The sequence below is a fragment of the Poecilia reticulata genome, linkage group LG15 (assembly GCF_000633615.1).
Source record: "Poecilia reticulata strain Guanapo linkage group LG15, Guppy_female_1.0+MT, whole genome shotgun sequence".
NCBI lineage: Eukaryota > Metazoa > Chordata > Actinopteri > Cyprinodontiformes > Poeciliidae > Poecilia > Poecilia reticulata.
The window spans coordinates 13,404,545-13,431,808 of record NC_024345.1 but is presented as its reverse complement, the minus strand read 5'-3'; the positions used below and the strand labels follow the sequence as shown (position 1 = coordinate 13,431,808).

Here is a 27,264-nt window from a genome sequence, read left to right as displayed (position 1 = left end):
GAAACCAACACTGGAACCCCATTACTTTCAGGGTCATTACTATTTTAAACCCCTGTGCAATAATAACCACACAGCCATGAAGTTCTGTCCTCCACCATCCCTTTTTTTTTTTTTTTTTTTTTTTTTTTTTTTTTTTGAGGTGATCTGTGATGACAGGTCACTAGTGTGAATAACTAGTGTGAATTAGAGGCGATGTCAGCCATTCTTACTGTGGAGAAGCACGGGATATTGCTATATTTTGGTCTCGAACTTAAATGAAGCTCCTTAATGGAGTTAAACCTGTCATTCGTGTCCCAGCAGGTGTCCGGGGTTTCCGAGAGTCAGCTGATGGTGTCTCTGTACCCTGGACTTCCGACCACAGCTGAGCTCTTTATTCTGTCTGATGAGCAAATGTCAAGTGAGCACAAGAAAAGAAGCGAGGAGGCTTTGGATACAGTAAGAGACGCGACTTGTGGAAATGTTTTTCATTTGAACTTTTCAGGTAATAAAAAAAAAAAAAGAAAAAAGCAAACCATCAACATTAATTGCAAACATATATCAGCTCCAGTGAAATTTGTTCCTATATAGTGGCATATTGTCTTAAACTTTAGGGCAGCAGCTTTACTTCAAGCTCCCCCTTTATGATCGAGTTCCTGACCAGATCTCTTAGAGTGAGCCTAGTCACCCTAGAGAGGAAGCTCATTTTGGCTGCTTGTGTCTGTGATTTCATTTTGTTGGTCACAGTCTAGAAAAAAAAAGTGTGCATATTATTCACTTAAACATGGGAACAAAGGTCTTATTTTGAGCTAAAAAGATTCCAATAGGGCACAGTAGGAACAGCATGGCAACAAAATTATCTGAAATGGAGCAAAAGAAACTCCTGGTGTTTAAAAACTGGGACAAGTAATTGTTGATTGAAGACAGGTGTTCTGATTTAGATGGAAGACTGACGTGGGCTGCTAAAAAAAAGAAAACTTTTTACCATTTTACCAACTTACTGGTTGGTAAAATGGCACAGGATTATCAAAATTCTTAAAAAAAACAGACAAGAAAACAAAAATGTTCTTGAAGCAGGACATTTAATACAAAATAGATAGAGTAGGAGAAAAGGAGAAAATAGACTAAAGGGAAAACCCTGAAACTAACACAAACAGTGCTGTAAACAAACATCTGAATCTAAATGGGCAATAAATAATGAACCACAAAATACAAACACAAAGATGAACAAAGGCAAAATCAAATTAAATAAATGACAAGGAAGTGATCAAAATACATGAAAACCTAAGTTCTAACACTTTAAAATCATAACAGACTCTTAATTAGCTTTGTAAATCAGTCTGGCAAGTTCTCTTTTCTCATGGTGACACTTTTGGAGCAGTCTGTGCTCAAAAAAGTTATTTATTTATTTATTTTTTTCACCCATTTGAAAAAGAAACTCCTCCCTGGACATTTCTGTTCTGCATTGTGCCTGGAAACTGAAAGGAGGATAGCCATTAACATGTCCCATTTTCATGCATTGCCAGACTCTCCTTTATGCCACATTTAGCCAGTTAGTGGAGAGGTTTTTAGTTGTCTGGTGGTTTGAACCGTCCTTACCACTTTTGATAAGGATAGAACTGTTCACTGGAAATGTTTTGTCTGATGTAGCATGTTAGCTTACTTTGGGCTGCACAAGAGAACCATTCAAAAATTAAGAAAATCACGTTTGTTAAAGAATATCCTCTCCGGGTTGTTATTTAAGCATTGAATTTCTATGTTTTTTTTTTTGTTCTTTTAGAGTAATTATTATTATCTTAAGAGTCAAATGATTGCAATGACAAATCTGGATTGTGTCTGACAACATCCTTTGTGTTGTCTTTCCAAAACAGGTATCAGATATTTTTGTCACTGCCCTGAACCAAGGCCTGGTCCATTTTGAGCTAAAAGCAAATATTCACATTGTCGTGTCCATGACTCAGCAAACCTTGGGTAAGTCCTGAAGCAACATTAGGTCACTGTTTCTACAAACCACTGTAGTTTTACATGTCTATTGTTTTCACATGCAGATAAAAAATATATATATATATATATATATATATGTTCTTCAAACGGGCCTGAGATTTATGGTTTTCAAACTTTTCAACATAATTTTGCCATTTTCAAAGACTCTCTAAACTGTTTGACCCAAGATTTTATCTAGAATTAAAGCCTCAAGTACAGTTTATCACAGGACTTAAACGTTGTTCAGAGTGTCAGATTTTTTATTTATTTATTTTTTAACCTGAAGCTGTGGTACAGTAGCTGTTTGAAATCAGTCAATCGATGAGGTGATTGACAAGGAGGGCATTAGGTATGCGCCAAGGAAATCTGCAGGGTCATTGGGTCATTAACATATTGCACAAATGTGTCGATCAACCCAGCGTGGCTTTACCCTTTTCATCCACCGATGGATCTGTCTTCATTTGTGTCTGCACACAAAGGTCTGGGTTGCCTTTAAAATGATCCTGAAAGGTCAAACACTTCATCGTCTTCTATCAGTGGGAGAGAAAGATGGGTGGTGAAGAGAAATGCTTTGAATATTGCACCTCAGCATGCATAAGCTGCTGCACCATGACAGTCCCCAGGGAGAGACCGTGGTTGTCCTGAAGGTTTCTTTTAACACCCTCAGAGGATAACATGCAAAGTCCAATTCTTTAAACTGCAGCTCTGGTGGTCACATGGGATTGGGTAATAAAAGTAATCCCTCTGGAAGACAAACAACCATAAGTGAAAGGGAAAATGTTTAAACATTATATATTACTTGTACTTTTTGACTCTGGCTTTTGGCTCACAATAGTTAAATTCATGTTCATGGTCAAAATTGCACACATTTGTAAGAAGAAATTTGGCTAAGAACAGTGGCTTGGTACGCTATGAAAGAATTTTAAAAGTGCTCTGTTGCAAGTCCAGGTCCAGTCTGCTTGTAATTATCTACCATGGTAAATTACCTCTTAGGACAAAAATTGAAAGATGTAATTTTCAACTTTGTTCAGAAAACATTTTGTACTAACAGTGGTCATAAAAAGTCAATAAAACAAAAAAAAAAAATTGTAAAAAATAAATTTTATATTCGCACATTTGGGATAATTGAGTTCAGCTGCAGGGTCAAGTTGTGCACTTTTTGTCATACCTTTATCAGAGCCTACAGATGCAGATGCACCTTCAATCTCTGAATACGGCATTCACTTCATGTCTTTAACAAAGCTGTGGATCTGTGGCTACAAAGACTTTTTTTTCTCCATCAAAAATGTCTTTTAAAATTAATTATATGCAGTATAGGTTTTATGGTTCATGACTGTGTCGATATTTACAATTTCTTGTCATGAATTCGAATGTGCTTGTGTTTCAGCACCACTGGTGGATTCGAACTCAATTCACAGTGGCCCCGCAATGCTACTGCTGATCAGCGTCGTCTTTGTTGGTATAGCAGCATTTTTTATCTACAAATTCAAAAGGTTTGTCCGCCCGCATACAAAACTACGAGTCGATTCTAGACCCTAATCTTTTAAATGAATAAAAAATAAATAAATCTTTGCTGGTGTACTTTCTCTTTCAGGAAAATCCCTTGGATCCATGTGGAGACTGAAGACCGCCATGAGAAGGATCCAGAGGTGATAAGCACAGTAGGCCAAAACGATGCCATGTCCAAGGTCAAGCTAAGCGAGTTTCCGTCTCAGAAAGAACTCATGGAGAAAGAGCTGGAAGGCAGAAGCAGAGGTAATCAGTTTCAAATATTCATTTTTTTGCAGTTTTGTGCAGCACACTGTACTTTAGTACTATTGGAAGAAATTTTGAGATCAGCTTTTGCTTCAGTTTAAGGTATATTCAAATGATGAATGTCATAAAATAAACGCATAATATATTATAACATAATATATAGTTGGGCAAGTAGTATCAATCCAATCCAGCTGTACTTATAAAGCATTTTACATTGCCAGAAGGACCGAAGTTCTGTATGGAATATATAAAAAAATTACAAAAAGCCAATATTTTGGAGATGTAGTAAATCATCTTATAAGAGCTATAGCTGCTAATGAGTCATTTCCAAAGTAGTATTCTGAAAAGACACACTGCAGTGGAAATAACAAACCTCATTTCGATCTATCCTAAATGAGTTTCAAAGGCTACAGTTTAGAATCTAGGGTGTGACGCTTGTTACGTCGTCGTTTCTGTTCAGGCAAAATTAAATGCAGACTAATAATATCTGTGAACTACTGTGATCCATTAATCCATTAAAACAGGATTTAAGGAATGACTGTCACTGTAAGAGACTGATACTGATTAGCATTTTATTGCCTCCAAAATACACCGCTTTGCATTTGAATGCATGTTAACAGCATTTGGTGAAGCCTGAAGCAGCTCCATTGTATCAGTCTCACTTAAATGGCTCCTGTTAGAGTGATTCCAGCGCGCCCCGTATTGAAGTGCAGCACACGTCCGAGGAGCTGGAACATCTTTATCACCGCGGTGTGTCATATTTTTGCAAATTGCCCCCCAAGAGCACAGCCACAGCATCTGCAAAGAAACCCAGATATCACTGTGACAAGTTAACTTTTTGATTGCTTCGCGTGACATCTTCTGTGAAGCCTTCGAGATGGAAACTACTCAGTCCCTGCACACTGAGTGTGGACTGCTTGACAAAAGTAGCATTGCAGTGCTTCTGACACAGACATGTGGGCTGCAGGGCCCTTTTTTTGTGATCACTCAGCACTTTTGGCTGTTCTTCATTTCTCAGCTGTTTCCACCTTTTCAAGTCCTTGCTGATCTAAGACAAATTAACTCATTTTAGGGTCACTAACTGAAGTGTTTATTTGCCAAAGAGCAGTAGTGCATTGGACCTTCAGGTTTTGGAATTGGCAGATCAAATTCATTTGGGCCCCTCTGTTTAGAGGTGTCATTTGTTTTCATCAGTTTGGATTTGGTTGTCTTTATTCTGAATTTGTTTCCACAAATCATACTGTATTATATAAACATATAGTAATATATTTTTGGCATGCAATAGTTGATGTAAAGCATTTTGTGGTCTTGTGCATAAATTACGAAGTTTGACATTTTGAAGTCTCCGGAGGGGAAAAAAATAAGTGGTTTCATATTTATGTTAAATCAAGTTAGATTTATTTGAATATCACATTTTTGCAAGAAAACAATTTGGGATTCAGTGTGTTAACAGCATTTTTAAGGCCGGGTATTAACACGCGTCCTGATAAAAGTAGATCATGCTCATTCACACATGGCATTAAAATGTCTCCAGATACTTTATATGTAGATATTCAAGTAGTAAAATATTCTGCTTTTAAATACTTCAGACGTTAACTGTAGATGTATTTGCCAAAATCACATTTGTGTTTGTCATCTCAGTTTCAAAACTCTTAATCAGCTTAATTATGTAAAAGACAGGATAAAAGAGAAATTGGAGTACCGTATTTTCAGCACTATAAGCACTATATTTTGAAACTTTTTCCATATATAAGGTGCATAGAAAAGACACTACAGTTAAGGTTGCCATCCGTCCCGTACAAATGTGGATGTGTAATAATAGAGAAGTGGTCCCCGAGTCCTTTATATAGTAGGCTTCCCCAGTCATTGTTTCACTCACGGTATTGGTGTTGCGATATTGTGCCCAACTGCTTTCTGGGTAACACAGACCAACCGACACGCTGCCACCGCAGTCTCTGTCTCTCTTCCCCTCCCCACCCCCTCCTCGATCTGTGAGGAGAGCCTTCCGCGGCTGGGCCGGGGCGTGGCCGGACGATGGTGACCCTTCTCCGTTCGCTTACAGCATGTTCGTGGAGAACGTGGTGCTAAATGACCTGCAGACGACCTGATTATCAGGTCGGTAGGTAGATAGGTCAGTCAAACTTTATTAACAAACCAGAATTCTGACAACTATCCCAGCATGCACTGCGCGCTTCTTCTTCTACGGGCAAAATGAAGTCGGTGGCTGCTTACCGTAGTTGCTAGACCTGTTGTGGCTCAATATTGGTCCATATATAAGGTGCACCGTATTATAAGGTGCACTGTCGGCCTTTGAGGAAATTGAAGGTTTTTAGGTGCGCCTTATAGTGTGGAAAATACGGTAGTTACAACCAATTTAAAATAAATAAAGAGATCGAAAAATATAATATATTCTCACCACTACCCTTAAAATCTCCACCAGAGTGAAATCATCTGATGGTTTGTTGGCAGCTGGAAGCTGCATGATACATCTTAATCACACTCATATCTATAATAAATGGAGTAAGCAACCTCAGATAGCAATTTCATCATTTTAAATGACCAACCCCAGTGTGGTCTTTAAGAACACAGCTTATATAATTTATATGTTATATATTTTCAAGTGGAAAGATGACCAAATACTCTGTTGCTTCAGGGTAGTAACGTCACATCAGTGGGTGGTTCTTTAATTATTGTCTTCAAATTGCTAAACTATTTCAGAATTTCAGTGTCACATAGTGTTCTCTAAAGGTGGTCTATTGTTGGCCAAATTACTTTTCAAGCTATAATTGGAATGTCTTGATGGTTGTCAGTGCAGTTTGAACAAAAAACAGCACATTTTAAGTTTTTTTTTTTTTTTTTTCTCAAATGTGAATAGGAATTATTTGATTTGTGCTGAGGCAAAATGACACCTCATAAACCTTGGTACTAGACTTGGTCCTTAAAAAAAAAAGCCCAATACATTTTCTCTACCTTGTGGTGGATTTTGATCTACGTGAAAAGGCTTTCTGCCAAGGGGGGCATGGCCTGGAGGGTAACAAGGACCAAAAAAGTTCAACGATGAGGCAAAAAGAAAAAGAAAAAAAAAATTCAATAAGTTTTTGTTTTGCCTATTTGCATATCAAGGTGGGCAACAATATTGATGCACATCATAGCTATAATGATGATTAAGTTAGTATGTATTAAATTAAATTGGATATTTTAGTGCTTTGCAAGGAGTTTGGAATGTATTAATCATTTCTCGTTTGGTGGTGTGTGTTTGCCAGCGGAAAGAGAGGTAAAAAATGTCAATGTCCTCTCAAAAAATGTTTAGAACACACCTGATGGAGAGGAGGCAAAACCAAACTCATGGAAGAACTAAACTTGTTTAGGAGCAAACTACAGTTATTTAGGCCAACATACATACTAAACCTGGATTTACTTCTTTTATTTTGAAAGTGTTAAATGTCTTCTCTGAGTATAAAGAAGGAAGTAAACAATTTTTCAAATCAGGATTAGTTCCTGTTCAAATTTACTGTTTTTATAAGTTTTCTAAAATATATTCTTCAAGACTTGACTTCAGTTCATATATTATATTTGAGTTCTTCTTAGTGCTCTTGTTAAAAAGTTAAAAACTCATAGGTAAAAAAAAAAAGTTAAACAATGTAGTAGCTAAAGAGCATTTCCAACCCAGAAGCTGTTAGAGACTGAAACCAAGGCCAAAGCAGAGTAAACATTAGGCTTACATTCATCATGCTTGTGGGAACATAACTCTAAATGAATTATGGCATAGCTCTGTAACTGCAAGCTGCAACAAAAATGAGTTACTGCCGCTTCAGCAGCAATTAACTTGTGTAATCAACAACAGCCTAATACATTTATAATTACATAAATTGGTCAGAAATGATTTGAAATGACTAAGATGAAGCATAAAAAAAGCATCAGAGAAATTATTGCACCGACTCTATAAATGACATCATGAGTAAAATTTACATGTCTCATTAGATTTGAACTCACTTACGTGGGCAGTATAACATTGACTGTGTGGCCATAAACAAATGATATACAGCTTTTGTTGTGCTGCTTATAAGAGTAATAGCAAAAGTGAAGGATTCCTTTTGTGGTCTTCTCCCTCATGGACACAAAGCTATTCATAATTTGTTAGACTACATGTAGTTATTGTTGTTATAAGACATTTAATTTTTACATTTAAATTGTATTTTCTTATTTATGCTGTTAGAGAGGCCATTTGTGCAATGGCCCCCATAATTTATTCTTCTGTAAGACATTTGAAAACCTACAAAATGCTCATATGTTCTAAATTAAAAGGCACACATTGCTTCACAATGCAATGTGAAGCAATGCGTGCTCATATACATGTTGCATATATATGATATATGCAGCATTTTTATAACAATTGAAGGTAACTTAGTTACTTGATTGTGCTATAAAATGGCCCTATGTGCCTGGAAAATGCATAATGCTCCCCCTTTAATTGACTTGTAACAGAAAATGTGTTTGTTGATGCAGTGTTAGGCAGAGTTTTTCATGCAGTACATGTAAACATCTGGTTTAATCTCTGAGCCACGTTAAAACACACATTTGCTTACCTGACAAACTCCACACATCCATCTGAATGGCCCAGCTGTTGATCCCTCTCTCTCTGTCTCTTTCTCTCTCTCTTGAGAAAGAGACTTCTGTTGTGGCAGCGTACTGTGGGGCATGCTTCATCTCACAGTCTTTGCTGCTCTTCCGCTATAAGCCAGGACTCTGCATAAGACTTGTTTCATACTCTTAGGGTAGAAAGTGTTTTCAACAGATAACACTGTTTGTTGGTGGCTGAGGAGGGGGACGCCACTTTTCTATTTAGCAAATCTCACCCACTGCCGTTGCACCACTGGGTCCTTCAAGAAAGTATGGATGCCCAACCCCTCTGCCTCTTTTAGCGTCTACATATTAATTAGGCAAGCTTTCAATAAAATGAGCTTCTTTTGTGTTCCAAGTCAGACACCGGCCATATTCCTTTAGAGAGCCATTCATCTGTCCATCCGTTTATCCGTTCATCCGTCCATCCATCATTTTCCACTTATCTGAGGTCAGGAAATCCAGAGGCATTCAAAGGCCAGCCAGATAACCTAGTTCCTCCAGTGTGTTCTGGGTATTTTTGTGGGTCTCCTCCTGGTGGGACGTCCCCAAAACGCCTCACCAGGGAGATGTCCAGGGGCCACCCTGACCAGATGCCACCTCACCTGGTTCCTCTCAGTGTGGAGGAGCAGCAGCTCTACTCTGAGACCCATCCAGATGACTGAATTTCTCGCCTCCTCTATAAGAGAGACCCGAGACATTTTATGGAGAAAACTCATTTTAAAACAAACGACAACAGTGCTGCAAAAATGTTTTTCTTACTATAAGTTGTAATTAGGCATGAGATATTATGAAAATCATACAATATTAATATTAAATTGTCAGAAACATGTTTACTTTATATTAAAATGAAGTCATTATTAACAATTAAATTATATCTGAGGATCATGTAGATATCTATTGGTTCTAAACTTTCCACTTTCCTTTTATGTTCACAGGAGGATTTGGGAGAAATATGGAGAGAATTGTGACAAGGGAATTTCCAAATTGTACTAATGTCTAATACATGAGTAAGTACTGTGTGTTGTGTTTTGATTGTGCTTAGTTTGCTTTGTTAGAATATATACATATATATATACATTTTTTTTTTTTCATTTATGTCATGCTGATAGCTGCAATTGTTCAAAGTCATGTTTTTTACTTCTGTGGATAGGATACATAGTTTGCAGTATCTCAATCGTATCAATTATTTGCTCTGAAGCTGTCCATCTGCTGACATCAGTCCAGATGGTCCTAAAACTGCCGTAGTGGTTACTATAAACGTTTTATAAATGGCTTGAAAATATTGTCCAGATTTTAAAATATTGGTATGAGTTTATTATATCTAAATGATTCTTCTTTAAAGTTATCGACAGTCGCTAAAGTAAAATATGAAAATATTAAAAAATATGTTTTAGAAAACATTGGGATCCATTCATTGGCCACTTTATTAAGTAGCAAGTTGTCTCCACCACATCTAGATGTAATTGGCTGAGCCACTGTTTCTGCTAACAACCTGTCCAACAGATCCACCTAATAAAGTGGTCAGAGAATGCTCTGTGGATTTCTACATGGAAAAAGTAAAAAATGTGTATAATGTTCTGGAAGTTACCTTGCTTCATTTGGACCTACCTAAAGGACTATTAAGACATTGGACTCAAAATGAAATCTTTTTCTTTTTAATATAGCTTACAAGAGTTGGTAATACCGTTTCCTTTTTTGGTTAGTATGTTCCCCTACTGCACACAACTGAACCAGGATGTAAAACTGTATCTTGCCTCAAAACTACCATTACTGCACCAGGTGAAATTTTGGAGCATAAATGTGTTTCTACCTTTCTAGTAACAGAGGTCTTTCTGTTGTAAATATCATCAAGATGTGTACAAATGTCCAAATCTGATTATTGTGAATGCTCAAAGGACAGAAACAAGTTGTGGTTTTGCTCTGTGAGATAATAACGGTGCTTTGAAAGACTGTTTCTCAGATGTTGGAAGTCTGGCCTTATTAAATTTGGGATTGTTGATACCTTGTACATAGTTGGGGCAGGGGGGAGTGATACAGTAGCGTAAAGTCACTAAACAGTCTTGTGTTTCCATCTGCTTCAGCTCTACAAGCTCTATGATCACTTTGTTTACTTTATTATCTACAACAGCATGCCCCAATTAGCTGTGAACAAAGACTATGTTGGGGTGTGTTTGTGTGTACTGTATATATGTTTATGGTGATTTTAAATCTTCTTTGACACATTAAACAAATGATTAAACATGTCGTCTAAAGGTCCAGTTGTGCAGTTGCTCAAAAGTTATGCATGACATATCTAGTATTGTATCTTTTTGTCAATTAAAAGGACGTTGTCATGTTTTAAGTTACATTTCTTACTGTGAGCAAATTAACATTACAAAACTGTTGAAAATAAATGTATTTTTATATGTTTTTTTTATTATTAGTAATTTTCTATTTCGCATGTTCCTGCAATATGTGTTCAGTAGGCGTATGTGTGCAAATACATAGCTCAGGCTACGTCTGTGTTGTCGTGACATAATCCTGACAAAAATAGTTCAAGAAGCTGTGTTCTTGCAAACCTTGCCCCCAGTCTTACCCGGATCACTGGTGCCTTGTAACAGGCAGTGTATCAGCCTCAACATACTGCTCTTAATGATCTCACAGAGGCTCTGAAGTCAGCCTTAATGGGGAGAGGTGTGATAACAGCCACATGAAGATTCCCATCTGACATTTAGACTGGGCTCCATTTTACCTCTTTCGCTCAGTTAGCCTGGTACAGATGGTTTCTGTTTTAATGGGAACAATTACAAGGCTGTGGACGACGATGAGAAACGGATGACTTGGTAAAGAAGAGCTACGAGCATGACTACTGCGTCCCCTCTTTCTTCTGGTACAGGGGAGATCTGCTGCACATTAAAATGTCGCACGAGCTGCCAGCACGGAGGATGGAAACTTCACACAGGCCCATCTTCTGCTTTGCATTTTGCTTGCCACTTCAACAACCGCGTCTCTCACACACATACACCAATCTCCATCACTCAAACAGCCATCAACGCCCCAAGAGTCTTATTCTCGCCTGTGCTCTCAGTCTGAATTAACACCAAGGCTTCTCTCTAACCGCCCTGGGATGTTCTGCGGTGCACAATCAAATTGAACGGTGACAATCACTAATGGATGATTCGCTGCAGCCAGACACTGTAATGTAGCACTCAATGAAAGGAAACATGCTCATCAATTTCACACTGTGGCTAACACAATATTGCTGTGGGTTATTGTTGTGGGACATTTTTCATTCAAGGTGCCATCCGGAGTAGGAAAATCTTCTTTGTTGACCGGGTACGCGTTGATCTCCGGGAGAGGGGATAATTAATTTGTTGCACAGTGGGAGAGCGAAGGAACCAGCCAATTAGACTCCGGGATACTCTACACTGTTCATTGTCCTCCCACTCTGCCCCTTTGTAACAAGAAAATGGCTGCAGCGAAGCTTTAGGCATGCTAAGCACTTATTGAAAGAATAGGCACTAAATGTCCAATATAAACAGAAGGAAAGTGTGGAGTCAAAGCCACGCGTTTCATGCACAGAGGCAGCAGAGATCCTGGCAAAAAGGTTCACACCTGTTGAACTTTTCCTCATTTTACAGCCACAAACATCGACGCATTTCATGAGGATTTTATATGTTAGACCAACACAAACTGAGTGTAGAATTCAAAAGCAGAGGGAAGACGACGAACATAGTTTTCTGTTTTTTAGCAAATAAAAGTCTGAAAAATGCACCAGCACTTATATTCAGCTTTCTTTAATTAAGATTTGTAGAAAGACTTTAATGAGAGCTACAAAATTTTGGGAGTATGTCTAAGACCAGCTCTGCATATCTACAACACTAGTTGTAGCTATGCAGTGTTGTTACAGTGCAAACTCATCAAACCACACTAAGTGTGTGAGAACATCATTCTTTAAGTCTTGCCACAGTTTCCTGTTTGATTTAGGTCTGGCTTTGCCATTGTAACATATGAACATGCTTTGATCCAAATCGTTCTATTGTGGCTTTGGCTGTATGTTCAGATCTGCCATCCTACCGGAAGATGAAGCTCCAGATATTCTCTCTATGTACATCTACTGGATTTCCTTGCAGGATTTCCATGTGTTAATTAGCTCATTCATATTCTCATTAACTCAAGACTGAATTTTCGCTGCTAAGGAAAAAGCATTCACACAGCATGATGCTGCTACCACCATGTTCCATGGTGAAAATTGTGAAATAAGCAGGGTTAGAATTTCACCACAGATGGAGTTTAGTCAGACAGCTTGCATGCAAATGTTTAAATATATCTTTGTTAGCCGTTATGGTTCAGTCTGTGGTCATGTTGTTCATGCCATGGAGTACGGTGCAGCAGGATGTTAAAGCCCGACTGGCTGCTTAATCCTCTCGTCACCTGGTCTTTTAGTTTAGGTGGACAGTCATGTTTTTGGTCAGATTGCAGTTGTGCCATGCTTCATCAGTTTTTGGATTGATCGGTCCTCCATGAGGTGTTCAGAAGTCAGGATATTGTTTTCTAACATGCTGTAAACATCTACATTGAATAGCTGTGTAATTTACACAAAGATGGAATCTACTGTCTGTATTTGGTGACTTCTAAAAACACAAAGTTGAACTGGATTTACTTTAGGAAATGAGGCTAATAATGCATGCCATGCCTTTCCGTCTTTCCTATTTGTAAGAAATTTTGTTTTTCTTCCTCTTCAAAATTATGGACTACTTTGTGTTGGCCTATTTCATAAAATTCCAATTGCATACATTGAAATTTGTTGTTGTAATATGACAAAATAAAAAAATATATAAACAGTGACTAACGGCAGTGGACATTTATAACTTTAAACACTAACATAAACAGTGTTTCTGGAGATTAATTCAGCAACCAGCCACACTGCAGTGCTGTTGTGTCTCTTCTTTATTCTGCAACCATGGTTACCTCTGCAAGATCAAACAAAAAACACTAACAACCCACTGAATAATCACTTCACTTGTAATGTATGAGTTGTCTAGCCTCTGGAAAAAAGAAAAAAAAAAAGAAAAACAACAAAATACTGAAATACATTTTCTCCAAGGTAAGACATATTTTAAGCAGATCAAAAGGAAACAAAAACATCATGCAAATCTGTTCACGATTGTATTCACAGCTTAATAACCGGGACTGAAAGATGATTAATTTCACTTAATAATTTTCAAAAAAAAAAGAAAGATCTTTGAACAGCTGTGCGAAGAGTTCTTCTGGGCTTGAGTTTATTTATGCTTCTGGCTCAATCAGGGGATTGCTAAGAAGAAGTATGGAGAAGCCTCCAGTCAATTTGTCTTACTGACATATGATGCTGACAACACTTAAAAAGAAAGTTTGATGAAGAAGGACCTCGGTACATATCCCAAAGAGACAGCGGCTGACCGAAGCCGTGTGCGTGGGCTGAGCCGTGTTGACAGGAGATACGTCTTCTCTATCTCAGTGTCCCTCGCAGCGCAGGAGACGAACAAATCTGCAGCCTTTTGTCCGCCGAGTCCTTGGGGGCAAACCTAGAACACATTTCGGGCCCCTTTGCATTTCTGGAATCTTGGGAGATGGTGGAGAATCAGCCCAGAATAAATAAGAAGGGCTTTAAGCGACACAAAAATAAACATAAGAAAAGAAGAAGAAGAAAAAAAAAAGATGTAGTGCAAATGTTGAAAAGACACCACCAACCTTCACAGTAATCTCAGTTCAAAGAAAAATATTTTGTAAGTGTGCCAAGGAATCATTTAAAGCAAATAAACCTTGATCTTATTACTAATTAAACACAAACAGGGTACTTTTTTTTGTTGTTATTTTCTCGCTGCTTCTTCTTAGTTCACGTAATTATTCCACCCTTGGAATGATTCAATAAATTTACATATTGCTCTCAGTACAAACAAGAAAGTACAAGAAACACACAAACCAACAAAGAGGAAATTTACACTAGGTGTGACCATGTGAGAATTGAGCGAAGCATTTCTTTTGGGGGTAAAAAAATCATTTGAATATTTTAGTTCAGTTTGTTTCAGATCCATGATGTTTCATTGTTTCTAAAATGACTTATTTGTGTCTCCTAAACAACAGGGATTTCAGAGAATCTCATCTTCTGTGCGCACCTATCTGCTATAATCTTCTGTTGTGATTTTTTTTTTTCCTCCGCTATGACATATATAACATTGTGAGCTGCGGAGAGACAGGCTTGATGGAATACACAGATCCGGGCCTGGGAGCCCTCCATCATCTCCTGGATATTGCGAGTTTTCATTGGATGAGAATCTGGTGATAAGATTTACTGATTACGGAGAGCTTAATGAATCTGGTTCCCTCACTGTCTTACTCTGATAAGTCTGTGCAAAAAACAAAAAAAACAAAAAAGTAAACTTCACAAACACAAGTCCAATAATCAGGAAAAAAAAATGACAAATGTTCTAAATATATATATATATTTTTACACTCTGCTGTCGTACCGCCGTTTGATGTTTTCATATTTGAGCAGTTGCAGCTATAACCAGCTGAGACAAATAACTTTCGCTTCTTCCATTATGGATGTACAGTATTTACATAAAAAGATCAACGTCCTTGCAAAAATACAAGTATTTCAGTCAAAAACTGTTCCTTTTCAAGAGGCAAGTATAAATCTGTACAGTCTCCTCGGAGGGATTTAGGCAGCACAGTGTGAACTGGTCCATCCATGCATGGGTAGCAAAAGACTCGAGACCATTCATTGTGACCGCAGCTTCCTAGCTTGCTGGAAGTAACTGCCAAAGAAGATGTATTGCTTTCGAGTCGGTCATAGACTTCCAACATTAAAACACACGGGGCGCTTCATCAGAGAGCTTGATGTCTGTGTGAGATGGCAGGTAGCCTGGCGAGGCAGAAGAAAAGGAAGAGACAGCGGAGAGATTTTATGTCGGTATTTGCATAGGACTGTGTTTTTTGCAGGCAAACACATTCATCTTGGATAGGCCGATTGTTTACTGTAGGTGCGGGAAGGGAAGGGGTAAATCAGCTGGAACCTCATAGATATCGCTTGATGAAAATGCTTTCACCACGCCGCTGCATCCCTGATGCACTAATTATTTTATTGGATCAAATAATTCACCTGGACGTGCTCATCACTTTAGCTGGCGCTTGATTGTGCTTCACTTACCTGTGTATACTAATACCTCCGTGTGACAAACTAAGGATGGCAAAAGCATAAATATACAGCACATAATAAAAGCTGCATCTTGCCAACTCGCATGACAATCCGGGGGGGAGGGAGAGGCGTAAAGCCAAGCATCAGCACTTAAATTAAGTGAATCCCTCATTGCCGACAGCGAGCTGCAGCTTGTGGCCGCATTCCTCTACTGTTATAAAGGGTTATAAAAAAAATAAAGACACCGCAATATTGTGTATCAGATTTTGGCTTGTTGTGCTAAGGTTTTGAGAATCAGCCAATAAAGCTTGACTTCATTCAGAGACATCTAGTGAGCGAGAGACGCTCAAAGATTAGAAAAAAATAAAGAAATAAAACTTTATTTAGTCCAGTCTGACCAAAAAGTTCATTCCAAGCAACCTTATTGTATTTACTGTTTATTTGGTCAATTATCACTTATAACTAAAACCCCAAAACTTATAATAAAACCCCAAATTCTGTTGGCTGGAAAATTTGAGTGTGGCATAAGACCAGTCATAGAGAAAATGATTTATAAACTGAAATGTTGGCCTGCTGACTGTCCATGCACATCACAGAATATTTATAAAAAGATTTAATCAGGGCGCCTTTAGCAGGAATCACTACAATATTTCAGGATGTCGTGTAAATAACATCCCTCTGGCTCTCATAAGGTGTTCAGGAAGCCCAGGTTGCTTTAATAGTGGCCTTCAGGTTGTCTGCGTTGTTGGCTCTGATGTTTCTCAACATCCTCTTGACAATACTTGATCTTTTTTTTTTTTTTACTAGGTTTAGGTCAGAAGGGTTTGCTGGCCAATCAAGCACTGCATGGTCATTAACCAGGTATTGGTACTTTTTCAGTGTGGTCATGTGCCAAGTCGTGCTGGAAAATGAAAGCGGCATCTCCACAAAGCTTGGCAGCAGGAGGGGAGTATAGCTTTGGACTTTATAGAACACAGCAGACCTGCACCAGCAGATGGCATTGCTCCTTAAATCATCATTGACTGTGGAAATACAATAATGGACCTCGAGCAACTTGGATCCTGTGCCTTTCCAATCTTGGCCCAGAGTCCGGGAGATTGGTTTCCAAATGAAATGTAAAATTTAATTTCCTCTTTCTGCTCTACTTTATATGAAAGAGAACTTTAGATGGTCGAGCAGCCCAGTCCATTTTCTTCTTCGCTCAGGTACAACACTTGTGTTGTTTCAAATTCAAGAGTGCCTTAGCATAGTGAATGCGACAGTTTTCTGGCTGACTGTCCTTCACCGGATCCACATAAGCTAATATATAACATTTCAGTATTAGGAAACAAATATACTTTATCATGGATGAAATGTTACTAAAATAAAACAGTGCAACAATGTGGTTACAAAAATGGGACACACATACCTAATATGGTTTAGAAGTACATTTTACGTCAATTTAAATGTCTGGTCATGTTGAGTTCAAACCTTTAGCTGTTTCAGTAGAACTTTTTTTTATTTGCTTCTTTCATAAAAAAAGCCTTTGTTGACAAAGACTTAACATAACCTCAGTGTGTAAAAGTATCAGACAGGTAAGGCTACAAACAAAAATCAATAATTCTGTAAATTAAGATTTCAGGAACTCTTAAGAGTTTTTAAGGCCTTTTTTAAACCACTATGAATGAAATGTATAATTCGATTAATTAATTACATACATTACGTCAATTAACTACTTTGAAATTTTAACTGGGTTCTATAAATGGGTGTATAATAATTAGCAACTCAAAGCTGCCTCCGTCCAATTAGTCAGAAAATGTAATATTTGAACAGAAAATATCTGAATATTTAAAATCAAGATATGAATCAGTTTGCACGATAAAATTAATCACACCACTAAATGTGTCAAGCTATCAGTTTAGACTGGCATAAAAAAAAAGATGCATGTGAAAAGTACAGAGAAAAAAAAGTGAATGCATGCAGAGAAAAAGACAATTTCCTCAAAGGAATATCCATTTACCCTCGTCATTACAAACAGACATTCATGCAATTTTAATTCCAAACACACCCACATTACAGTCTCACTGGAAATGGTGACGGATGCGCCACTTCAACATGAGTGAAAAAAAAAAAAAAAACTTCCAAAAATAGGACATAGAAGCATTGATACCTCTGCTTTTTGAGTCCAGTTGTATATCCACATGGTCCAGTGAGGTCAGCTCATCCCCCTCAGGGTTTGGGACAGCTATGGAGGTCACCGCAGGGATGACCTCTTGTTCTTTGTCGGGTTTCTCTGTGGCGTACGTGTTCATGCCTGGGATCTTTCTGCAGGCGGTGCAGAGCGGGAGAGGTTTAGAGTGAAGTAGAGGTGCATTAATGGATTTCTGCCATCAGTTTTACTTCCACTAATGCTTTCACTGGGCATAATGTGTCACACACTATTTTTAACAGTTAAAGATGGCGGAGGATTGTTTGATAGCTGGAAACTAGGGCGTTTTGCATTCCACTGGGCAACGCTCGCTCTCTTTCATATTGTTCACCTCAGTTTTCAATCAATTTTTCATCCCCTCTGATGCATCCCCAGTTCTGCCTAAAACTAACTTCTTGCATTTCTAATTTCAGATGTCTCCCTCATGAGCTTGTGCTGCAGCTGGTGCTGTGACATTCGGGGGGGAGCTCAAGAAATTCAAAGTTGATTTCCTAATGTAGCAATTACAATCCAGAAAGTTCAAGTCAAATAATGTTTCGCTTTATAATGAGCAATATTTTAGAGGAAGCAGACCGAGCCCCCGTGAATGACATGGGATTTCTTGCAGCAGAGGATACTATTTACTGTATGTCCCACACTGTATAATATATGTTGTCTCAGGACTTATCTCCTCAACCTTTCCTGCCATTCTGCGGAGTATGCCTCACCTTGAATGGCTGTGTTTAGCATTTCCGAAAGGTCAACCCTCACATTGTCAGATAGATGAATATTGATAACTGCAGGACTCTGACACCCATTCAGCACTCTGGGAGAATCGATTAGGCTGTCATTCCCTGTAATATTCGGCAGATTGAGACAGAGGGGAATTGTCTTATTCCTCTAGCTATTATTGTGGCCATGGATGTCCATAACTCGGAGATATATGGAGTCTGAATACATGTGGAAAGTTTCAGGGAGTTCAGGGGTTGAGGAGCGCCTTTACAGTCAACGGACAATCTGAACAATGCTGTGCAAACAGAAACGAGGCAAAATATTTGATCATAGAATCAGCTTTCTTTCCTATTGTTCTGAAACCCAGTGGAATGAATTTTGCATTCAAAGAACTCCACAGTGTATGCGCTGCACCTGCTATACTGTACCTTTTAAATTTATATATCACAAAGATAGCCAAGCCCATCAGCACCACTGACACCAGCATGATGACTGCGGTGCCACTGTGCCCACTGTCACTGCCGTCCACAAGAGGAGCTTTAAAAGAGAACGAGTGAGAAGATTAGTGATATGAACTTTAATTATAGAACATTGATAAGAACTCTGAAGCCAATTCTTAGGTCCTAAAATGGCACATTGTTAAAACCCTTTATCATCCGTTAATCCATCCATAGGTTTCATTCTTGTTAGATGTTGATGTGCCCCTGCTGTGGGTGTGTACATTTGATGGTGCGAACAGGTCAATCGGTCACTAGTGTAAAGCACTTTGAGTGTTTGACTGGAAGAGCACCATATAAATTCAGTTCACTTACCATCTATCTTTTAAACTACTCATCTAAGTCTTCTCATGCTGACTTGACTGTTTGCTTCAGCTGAACAAAACTCAACAACACCATTCCAATAAAAGTAGACCAATGTAAAAAAAAATTACAGTTACTATTAACTACTTTGTGCAGCTTTGTTTCACTTTGTTCGGTTTGCTGTTGTTAGGTTGAGACATCAGTGCACTTTGATCCATTTGCCTGCTTGAGCTGCTAGCTAGCTGCAGCTATATTAACTCCGATGGGGAGTTCAGGTGGGATTTGTATTTGAAAAAGTGAGATGAAGAAAAGTGGCTGGACAAACTGCATAGTTAATAATTTGTGGTTTGTTGTACATTACATAGATGACTTTTGCCATTTTTAAAGAAAATATATTTATTTTCCTGCTAATGCGTTAGGCCTCTTGGATATAAGGGTAGGGTTGCCAGAACTGGTAGACAGTTTTCAGCACAAACCCAACGTAAAACCCTCCCATCTAAAAAAAACCCCCCAAAAAAACAACACCCCAAATCTCAATCTCTGTCAAAACTTGTGTTAAAAATAGCCAGATACTGTAAACAAATTATTATTAATGATAATGTCACAGATTCTAGACATTTCAAAATAGATTAACTAATCAAATGAGGGGAAGAACAAAGCATTGTCCACATATTTATAACTATTTTGTTAGAAGGTAATACTTTCTAATAACCAAATGCTGTGAAAAGCAGCCACAATTTTAACAACCTGCCCAAAGCATATTTTTTTACAGCCCAACATGTTCAGTTGGGTGGAAACCTATTCATTCTGGCAACACAGTAGTCATCTGAACACTGTTAACCAATGACAGTCCTAAAACACATTACAACTGGAATATTCAAATGCAACCAAAACAAAGTGACCTGCTGATTGAAGCAAGCAAAAGCAGAAATCCAGGAGATGTTTTGAGAAAGCAACAAGATATTTCCCTTTAACACAAAATCAAATTGATGTTTTTGGATCTAATAAAACCAAGATCCATGCAACACTTTAAACATCAGAGGACTGATGTGGAAAAGATACACAGTTAAAAAGAGAAAGATGATGTTTTTATTAAAAATCATATGATCAAACTCAATTATGCAGCTGTATCATCCAGAGCAGACCCGGGTCAGCAGAATCACAGTGTGGTACTGAGGCAGTACCACATAAGGCAGCAAGCAAAGATTGCTTCTGACATCAGAGAGAACCGCACAAGTCATCTTTTTTGGTTGCTAACACACTTCATTGGATTGAGATTTATCTGAGTAGAATGAGAGAGTGAAAAACAGACAAAAAAAAACGTCAGGCTCACTCTAGAAGAGTGAGAGCTACCAGCCATTTAGCTAGCTAGCTAGTTGATCCAGAAACAAAGAAAGAGCATAATAGGTTGTTTAGTTTACTCGTAGTTTGCGGTTTATTTAGAAAAAAAAATCCTTTTTCAGTAAAGATACGTTTTTTTTCAATTATTTAACTGAATCCATAAAAACACAAAACATTAAACACATTAATAATTGTTTCACGACCATCAATGTGATTACCAGAGCTATTTTTAAAATAACTACTCTCAAAAAGTGTGGTACACAGTGGCGAATCTACCGAAAGCATTATCTCAACTAGATTTCTTCCCCGTTTCTCAAAGACATGACTTTCAAATTCAATTCACCTGCAGAAAATAGCTTTTTGTTTAAAGCTTGACAGCTCTTTTGACTTCCACTTGTCCGTTTCATTTAATCAAATGTGGTCCGCACAATATGCTGTCATGGTCAGGTGAATGGACTGGACTTGAAATGAGTGAAACGGCGGTCCAAACGCACACTTTAAAAGACCTTGAGGAAGCCACAATAACTATTGGCTAAGACCTCTCTGATCTCGTGGCTCTTTGGAGAAAAAAAGAAATGACGAAAGACGGGAACAGGTGGGTCAGGCAGGGAATACAGGGACACGCTTACCTGGAGACAGCCGCGTGGCATACACATTCACCTGCAGCCCGGGTTTGATTGTAAACTCGATGAGATCCTGGTTTAGAGCACTCAGCAGAACCTGAGAAAGCTGCAAGGAGGAGCGAAATAGGAGCAGAGAGGACTGCGTTAGCTGCAGCCGTCCACCAATAATCCACATTCATCAATATTTCACCCACAGTCATTTCCACCAACAGCATGAATTACGGATAGGGATTTCTGTTTCCTTCTAAAGAGGGGCAAATCTTTAAGTGACACATGCAAAACCGGACCTGCCACACCGAAACCCAACAGGCTTTCAGGACTTTCAGGCAAAAGGGCGTCCTGCTTGGAGCGCAGCTGTGACATTTAAAGAAATATTAATCTTTCTGCTACGTCGCCCACGCTGGGAATATTTCCTCTATACCTTCATCAGCGTAAGTATTCTAAAGAGGATAAGAATTACCCATTTAAAAGTTCAACGAGGCGGTGTTATAGGAAATCAAACTATGTACTAATATCATAAAATAGCTGTTTTAATTTCGTCTCCCTTAAGTGCCGAAAGTTCCTCAGCTTTTCACACCTTGATGAAACAGTCATTTAGCAGGGGAGCAAAATGCCTTCCCAATGCATATTTGAGTCCTTAGCCATGCCTCACTAATTCCATCTCACTCTTTCTCAAATCTTTCCACTGGTTAAAATTAGACTGCTCTACACAGCATGAATAATTACTTTTTGTTCTAGTGGCATATCAGGGTCAGTAAATCTATTACACATTTTAATAAGCCCGCGCCACGCATACACTTTGCCACGCACATGTGTGCGTGTGTGGGCACTGCTCACTTAATGTCTCCACGCTGAAAGTCGTTCACTGGAGATGAGAGAACAGTGAACTGAAGATTTATTACCCTATTGTCTGTGAGGTTCTGCCAGGTAATCAGACAGGCTTTAGATAAATACATCTCTTTAATTCCCAATCCCAGCAGCCTGCCCCAGTTTGTCTCCCTTCTCGATGGTGCCAATTATATGATGCATCAATGTAATTAAATACCTATTAACTTAGTTCAAGACTGACTGTGAGCCAGCAAAATCATGTTTACTCCCAATGAATAAATGAGCTTCCCTGCACTGCACTTAGAAAAATAAAAATAAAATAAGATACTGCTTTATTAGTTTTGTTACATGTTTGATACCTTTGAATAAACAATTAATGTAATAATTAATTTCAAATTGTCTTATTTTGCCATTGGAGCATGGTAACAAAAACATTAAGTGCGATAGCTCTGAACAATCTTTTCTCATAATATCATTTAAAGGCTCCTGCAAACTTAAAGCTGAAAAACACATCAGGGTGTCTTATGACACGTTCTGCTTTGTGGGTGTCAACTGAGAGGCAGGCGTTCATATAAAGGATGGCATTGCCCTCTAGTGTTAACTTAAAGTATTTAGCTTTTCGGCAGGAATGGAATACATGTAAGATTGATTAAACTGTGAATTATTTGTCACTTTAGAGCAAAATATGCACAAGCAAAATATATTTTTACGACAGCTGTCAGAAAAAAAAACAACACAAACCCGAATTAATTAATTTTGTGCAGCATGACTGATTATAAACCCAGAAACATTAGGAATGTAAGAATCGAGCTCAGTGGCTTTCTGAGATCAGATGGATGTTCCTGCTTGCAGAGAACAATGAGCCCGTCGAAAACACATTCTTCTTGCTCTGTGTGTGAACATTTAATGGACCACACCAGAGACTGTTTGCATGTTTTAGCCCAATTACTGCAAAAAAAAATGTCCAGTCCTCATTACAGCTGTTCTTTTCTGAGGCATGATATACCTTGGCATCTATTTATTTCACTCTGGTATAAACACCCCCCCAAAAAAACACAATTGCGGGGACCTTAAGCTGCTTGGCTGCTTCAGGTGATCAATCACAATGAGCATCACGCCTGCATTTGTATTTGTCAAAGTTAACCTTACGAATGTGAGGCTAAAGGTAGCAGATGTTACAGCTCAAGATTTGCTAAAGATGGTGATTATGTAACAGAGAAAATGTGTGCATTCATCATTGATGTATGGCAGCTCCAACAATACATAAATGTTTTAAAAGGCAGGATGAACTGCACTCAATTCAGGGTTACATTAGGAACCTTATTACTATTCTTCTTTATATGCTTCATATTATTCTTATTAGATTATTAAATATTATCAATATTATTATTACTATTCTTATTATTATTTCTTGTATATATTTAGAACCAGAGTTTCACAGTTATATCTGAGAAAGCAAGTTTTTGATCCTGACATCAGGTTAGAGAGACGTGCTACTTACATACTTGTCATTAGCCACAACAGTAAAACTACCTAAATGTAAATAAAATGAACATGTTCTGGCAAACATTGGTGGTTGGCTTTGTGCTAATATTATTAAGACACATATGACCCGTTGTAGTTAAAGGAAAAAACTATTGTGGCAGGAATCCCTGACAAAATCTTCTTCCACCGCAGGACAGAGCATGGCACCACACTGAAAAGCCTGCTCCAGGAATGTCACAAAGAATATAACAATGCGCCAAGGGTGCTGGCCTGCTTTTCAACTCACATCTGATCAAGTGCCGTCTATATACTGCAGAACAAATCCGATCCAGAAGTCCTGCTTCACAGAACCAGGAGAATGTCAGGGGATAAGTGTGAAGGTGGAGGATGTTGACGGTTCTTGGTAGGTGAATGTTTTAGTGAAAACTGAATGACAGCAAAACGTAATGCAAATGTAAAAACAACCTAATGTAGTTTTGATGACTTGCTGAAGTTAATTTTGTAGTATAGAGGCTTCCGAATTCTAACTCATTCATAATAATAATAATAATAATAATAATAATAATAATAAAAAGTTCAAAAATATATTTCTTTGTGATAATGTATCGTCTGATACTAAAATGTCTGTGGCACATGCATTATAACAGGTATGTTTCCATATGTGAATATCTAAATAGGGATAACTGGAATGTATCCTGATAAATATAACCCAAGTAAATACAAAAATCAGTTTCCAAATGCTGTTTTCATTTGAAGGGAAAAAGTTATTCAAATCAACCTGGCGTGACGTGCAAAAAAGTAGCAGCCGGCCTCATGAAACCATGTGGCATGATAGCTGTAGCCAAAAAAGCACTTAAATAGAACTTGACAGACAACATAAGGAAGGTGAAAAGATCTTATAAATATTACGTCACATTCTAAAGAAATTCAAGAGCAGAAGCGAAACAGATATGAATTAGTCCAGAAAAGATTACGGACATTTCTAAGGCACTGGGACTCCATCAAACTACAATGAGAGCCATTCTCCGCAATTCGAGTGGTGAGCTTTCCCAGAAGAGGCCAGTCTACCAAAATTACTCAAACTCACCCAGAAGGTCACAAAATGACCCAGAACAACATCTAAACTACAGGCCTCAATTGCTTCTCTTAAGGCATGTTATCATGACGCAACAATGCAAGAGAAGCTGTGCAAAACTAGCATGCATGAGAGAGTTCTGAGGGAAAAAAGACAGCTGAAGAAAAATTCCCCAAAGAATGATTCCCATGACTTTTTGGAAAATATTATATAGTCTAATGAAACAAAAAATGAAGTTTTTGGAAGGTCTCTTGTTACATCTAGTGTAAAACAAGAAACCGAACTAATAATATCCCACAATCAGTTTGTGACGTTGAGCTCAAGCCTACTTGAGATATTCATATATCTGTCTGTTTTTGAGTACCATGAGAATCACACTGATATTTACCAGAAGCTTCTGAATAATTTGTCGAGACAGTACCTGATCCAGGTGTGCCCACTTTTCATTCATGCCTCCGTCTCTTGACCTCCTTTCCGGTACGAGGAAGACCTCGGCTGTAGTTGGTAAACCTGGAAACAGCTTGACCAGGAGTTGGTCCTCATTAATCCCTGTGACCTTTGAAAATACCAACAAAACATTGCCAGTAAGCTCTAGCGTCCAAATGAAGTGGAAGTCTGTGCTTCGGACACAAAGATATTACCGGAGTTATGAGAGTCCTCTGTATTACAAAGAAAAGGCTTTCTGCGTTCTCCTTTATATATCATTTGCCGTAATACTGTCAGGATCTAATCCCTGGATCAAGTGGAACATGGAAGCTCATTCTGACAGTTTTTGGTAAAGGCTGGGGCTTTTAGTGCATTTAAGCCATAACCAGAGGTCTACTGTCAGTTTCCTGGTGTAGAGCGTGGTAAAAATCTGACAGGACAGAAGGTCAAAGTGAATGTTTCATACTGAGGGCTACTGTTGGATATATATAGAACAGAGTATCCAGGTCTTTTACATAACCTGCTATGCAATGTCTTGAAGAGAAAACCAGTCACAACTTCACTGCACTTAGGTTCATTTTACTTGGGGTTTTTATTCCTACTGCAACAAACGAGTTCTCTTTGCAGTAAACTGATAATTAAAAACGTTTACAGTTGTACACATAACAGTTGCACTGCTACTACTGAGATTTGAAATTTAAAGTATTTTTGGCATGTTACTAGACAGATACTAAGGTTCTTTCCATGCAAGAATAAGAATGGACCCTCTCCTGATGCAGAAACATCTAAGAGCAATACAGTATTGTCTTTGTGACCTACCTGAACTATGCAGGTCTTCACAACTCTGCCAATGTCTTCTCTCCACTCAGATACCCCTGGGTTCATCTCATCCAGATTAGAGGAAAAAACCAAAGGATGTGACCTGAAATAATCTAAAATATAAGAAAAAAAAAACCGTCAACTCTGTGAATCAGCAAAGAAAAGAAAAAAGGACATTTTTCCTTCCTAAAGATTATTTTGGTGCAGTGAGCTGCCTCTATTTTGAAAATATGCTGTTGAGCCTTCTGCATGCAACAATATTGATATGTAAAGTCTATTTTATTAGGTAGGGGTAGAGAATACAACGAGGCGTTACAATGATTAAGGATGCTGAAGTCACACTATTGACTGGAAGGAAATTAACGGTTGCTCTGTAGAGACTTACTGCAAAGACAATAAGCTTCAACAAAGAATTTCATTAAATGAGAGTTTTTGTTTTGGGAAACAGTTCAAAACTAATTAAACCTGGAGGAATATATATTCTTTGAATCTGTAATGATTCTGACTCAAAGTAAATAAACCATAAAATACCAAAAAAAATAGTTTTCTTGTCACTGGCAGAAAAATTCAACCAGAAAATTGTATTTAAACACTTGCCTTGGTTTAAATGAAATTAGTGAAGGAATTAGACTTGCTAAAATGAGATCAAATAAACTATGCTTTTTAAAAAAAAAATGTTGTGGGGTTCTGGTTTCTAAATAGATTCATTTTGAAATAAAAAAAAAATAAATAAAAAAATGAATTCAGAGTTAGATTTAACATTTCAAAAAATCTATAATTTTTTTCTAGATTTTGTAGTCTTATCCTAACTAAACTGACAAAATATTATTTACAGGCGTCAGCTACATCAGAATTTGGATCCACCGCCAGGGGGCGACAGTAACACACAGGCAACAATGCTGTGAACTTGCGCCTAATAATTTCATTCGTAATTTTAATCATTACTCCAGGCTTCAGTTAGAGGTTGTTTCTAAAAAAGTTTATTTCTGACGAGCATCATTTAATAGCTGGGAAGTTTTGTTTCTTAATATTTGTTAAAACTAATGTAAAACTATATTTTCTGTTTGCTAACTGCATGTTGACTTGGTTGAATAACTGGCTTTTGCTAAAGTACATCTGGATTACCTGTTAGAAAACTAAAATGAGTCTTCGCCACATGTACATAACCTTTGAATTTATTTTTACTGTATTTTCATTAATTATGAAGATACACATTGATAAAATTGACCAAACCTTATGCATGATTTAATTAATCTGCAGACATATTAAATAAATGAGAATTTGCACTCCAGTCATGCTTATTTGTCAGATTAGAAATATATTTGTTTTTCAAAAACCCTTCAAAAGTCTTAAACATACTTTTTGTTTATCCCACTTTTATGTCTATTTTTTTTCTTAATCTTTTTTAAACATTAGCTGCCAGCAGAAATTCACAATTAACAATTAGCATTAGATCAGTATGTGTATGATTAATT

The 27,264-nt window shown here is 37.8% G+C and overlaps 2 protein-coding genes across 4 annotated transcripts in view; one reads left to right on the top strand and one right to left on the bottom strand.

The window, feature by feature from the left end:
- Positions 1-10,746, top strand: part of LOC103476779 (VPS10 domain-containing receptor SorCS3-like) — a 63,360-nt gene extending 52,614 nt beyond the window's left edge. Inside the window, exons 23-27 of one of the 2 annotated variants that reach the window (XM_008429353.2) lie at positions 298-435; positions 1,848-1,947; positions 3,347-3,452; positions 3,554-3,714; positions 9,273-10,746. In XM_008429353.2, coding sequence (XP_008427575.1) covers positions 298-435; positions 1,848-1,947; positions 3,347-3,452; positions 3,554-3,714; positions 9,273-9,337 — 570 coding nt within the window. In that variant the 3' untranslated portion in view covers positions 9,338-10,746. The remainder of the gene's footprint in view (positions 1-297; positions 436-1,847; positions 1,948-3,346; positions 3,453-3,553; positions 3,715-9,272) is intronic. The other variant, XM_008429355.2, reaches the window with a different exon arrangement.
- A 2,505-nt stretch (positions 10,747-13,251) lies between these two features.
- LOC103476778 (VPS10 domain-containing receptor SorCS1-like) overlaps positions 13,252-27,264 on the bottom strand; it is a 62,088-nt gene continuing 48,075 nt past the window's right edge. For both annotated transcript variants that reach the window (XM_008429350.2, XM_008429351.2), the window contains exons 22-27: positions 25,790-25,902; positions 24,966-25,100; positions 21,163-21,262; positions 18,821-18,929; positions 17,643-17,797; positions 13,252-15,220 (exon numbers count right to left, since the gene is read on the bottom strand). In XM_008429350.2, the coding sequence (XP_008427572.1) occupies positions 15,162-15,220; positions 17,643-17,797; positions 18,821-18,929; positions 21,163-21,262; positions 24,966-25,100; positions 25,790-25,902 (671 nt within the window). In that variant the 3' untranslated portion in view covers positions 13,252-15,161. The remainder of the gene's footprint in view (positions 15,221-17,642; positions 17,798-18,820; positions 18,930-21,162; positions 21,263-24,965; positions 25,101-25,789; positions 25,903-27,264) is intronic.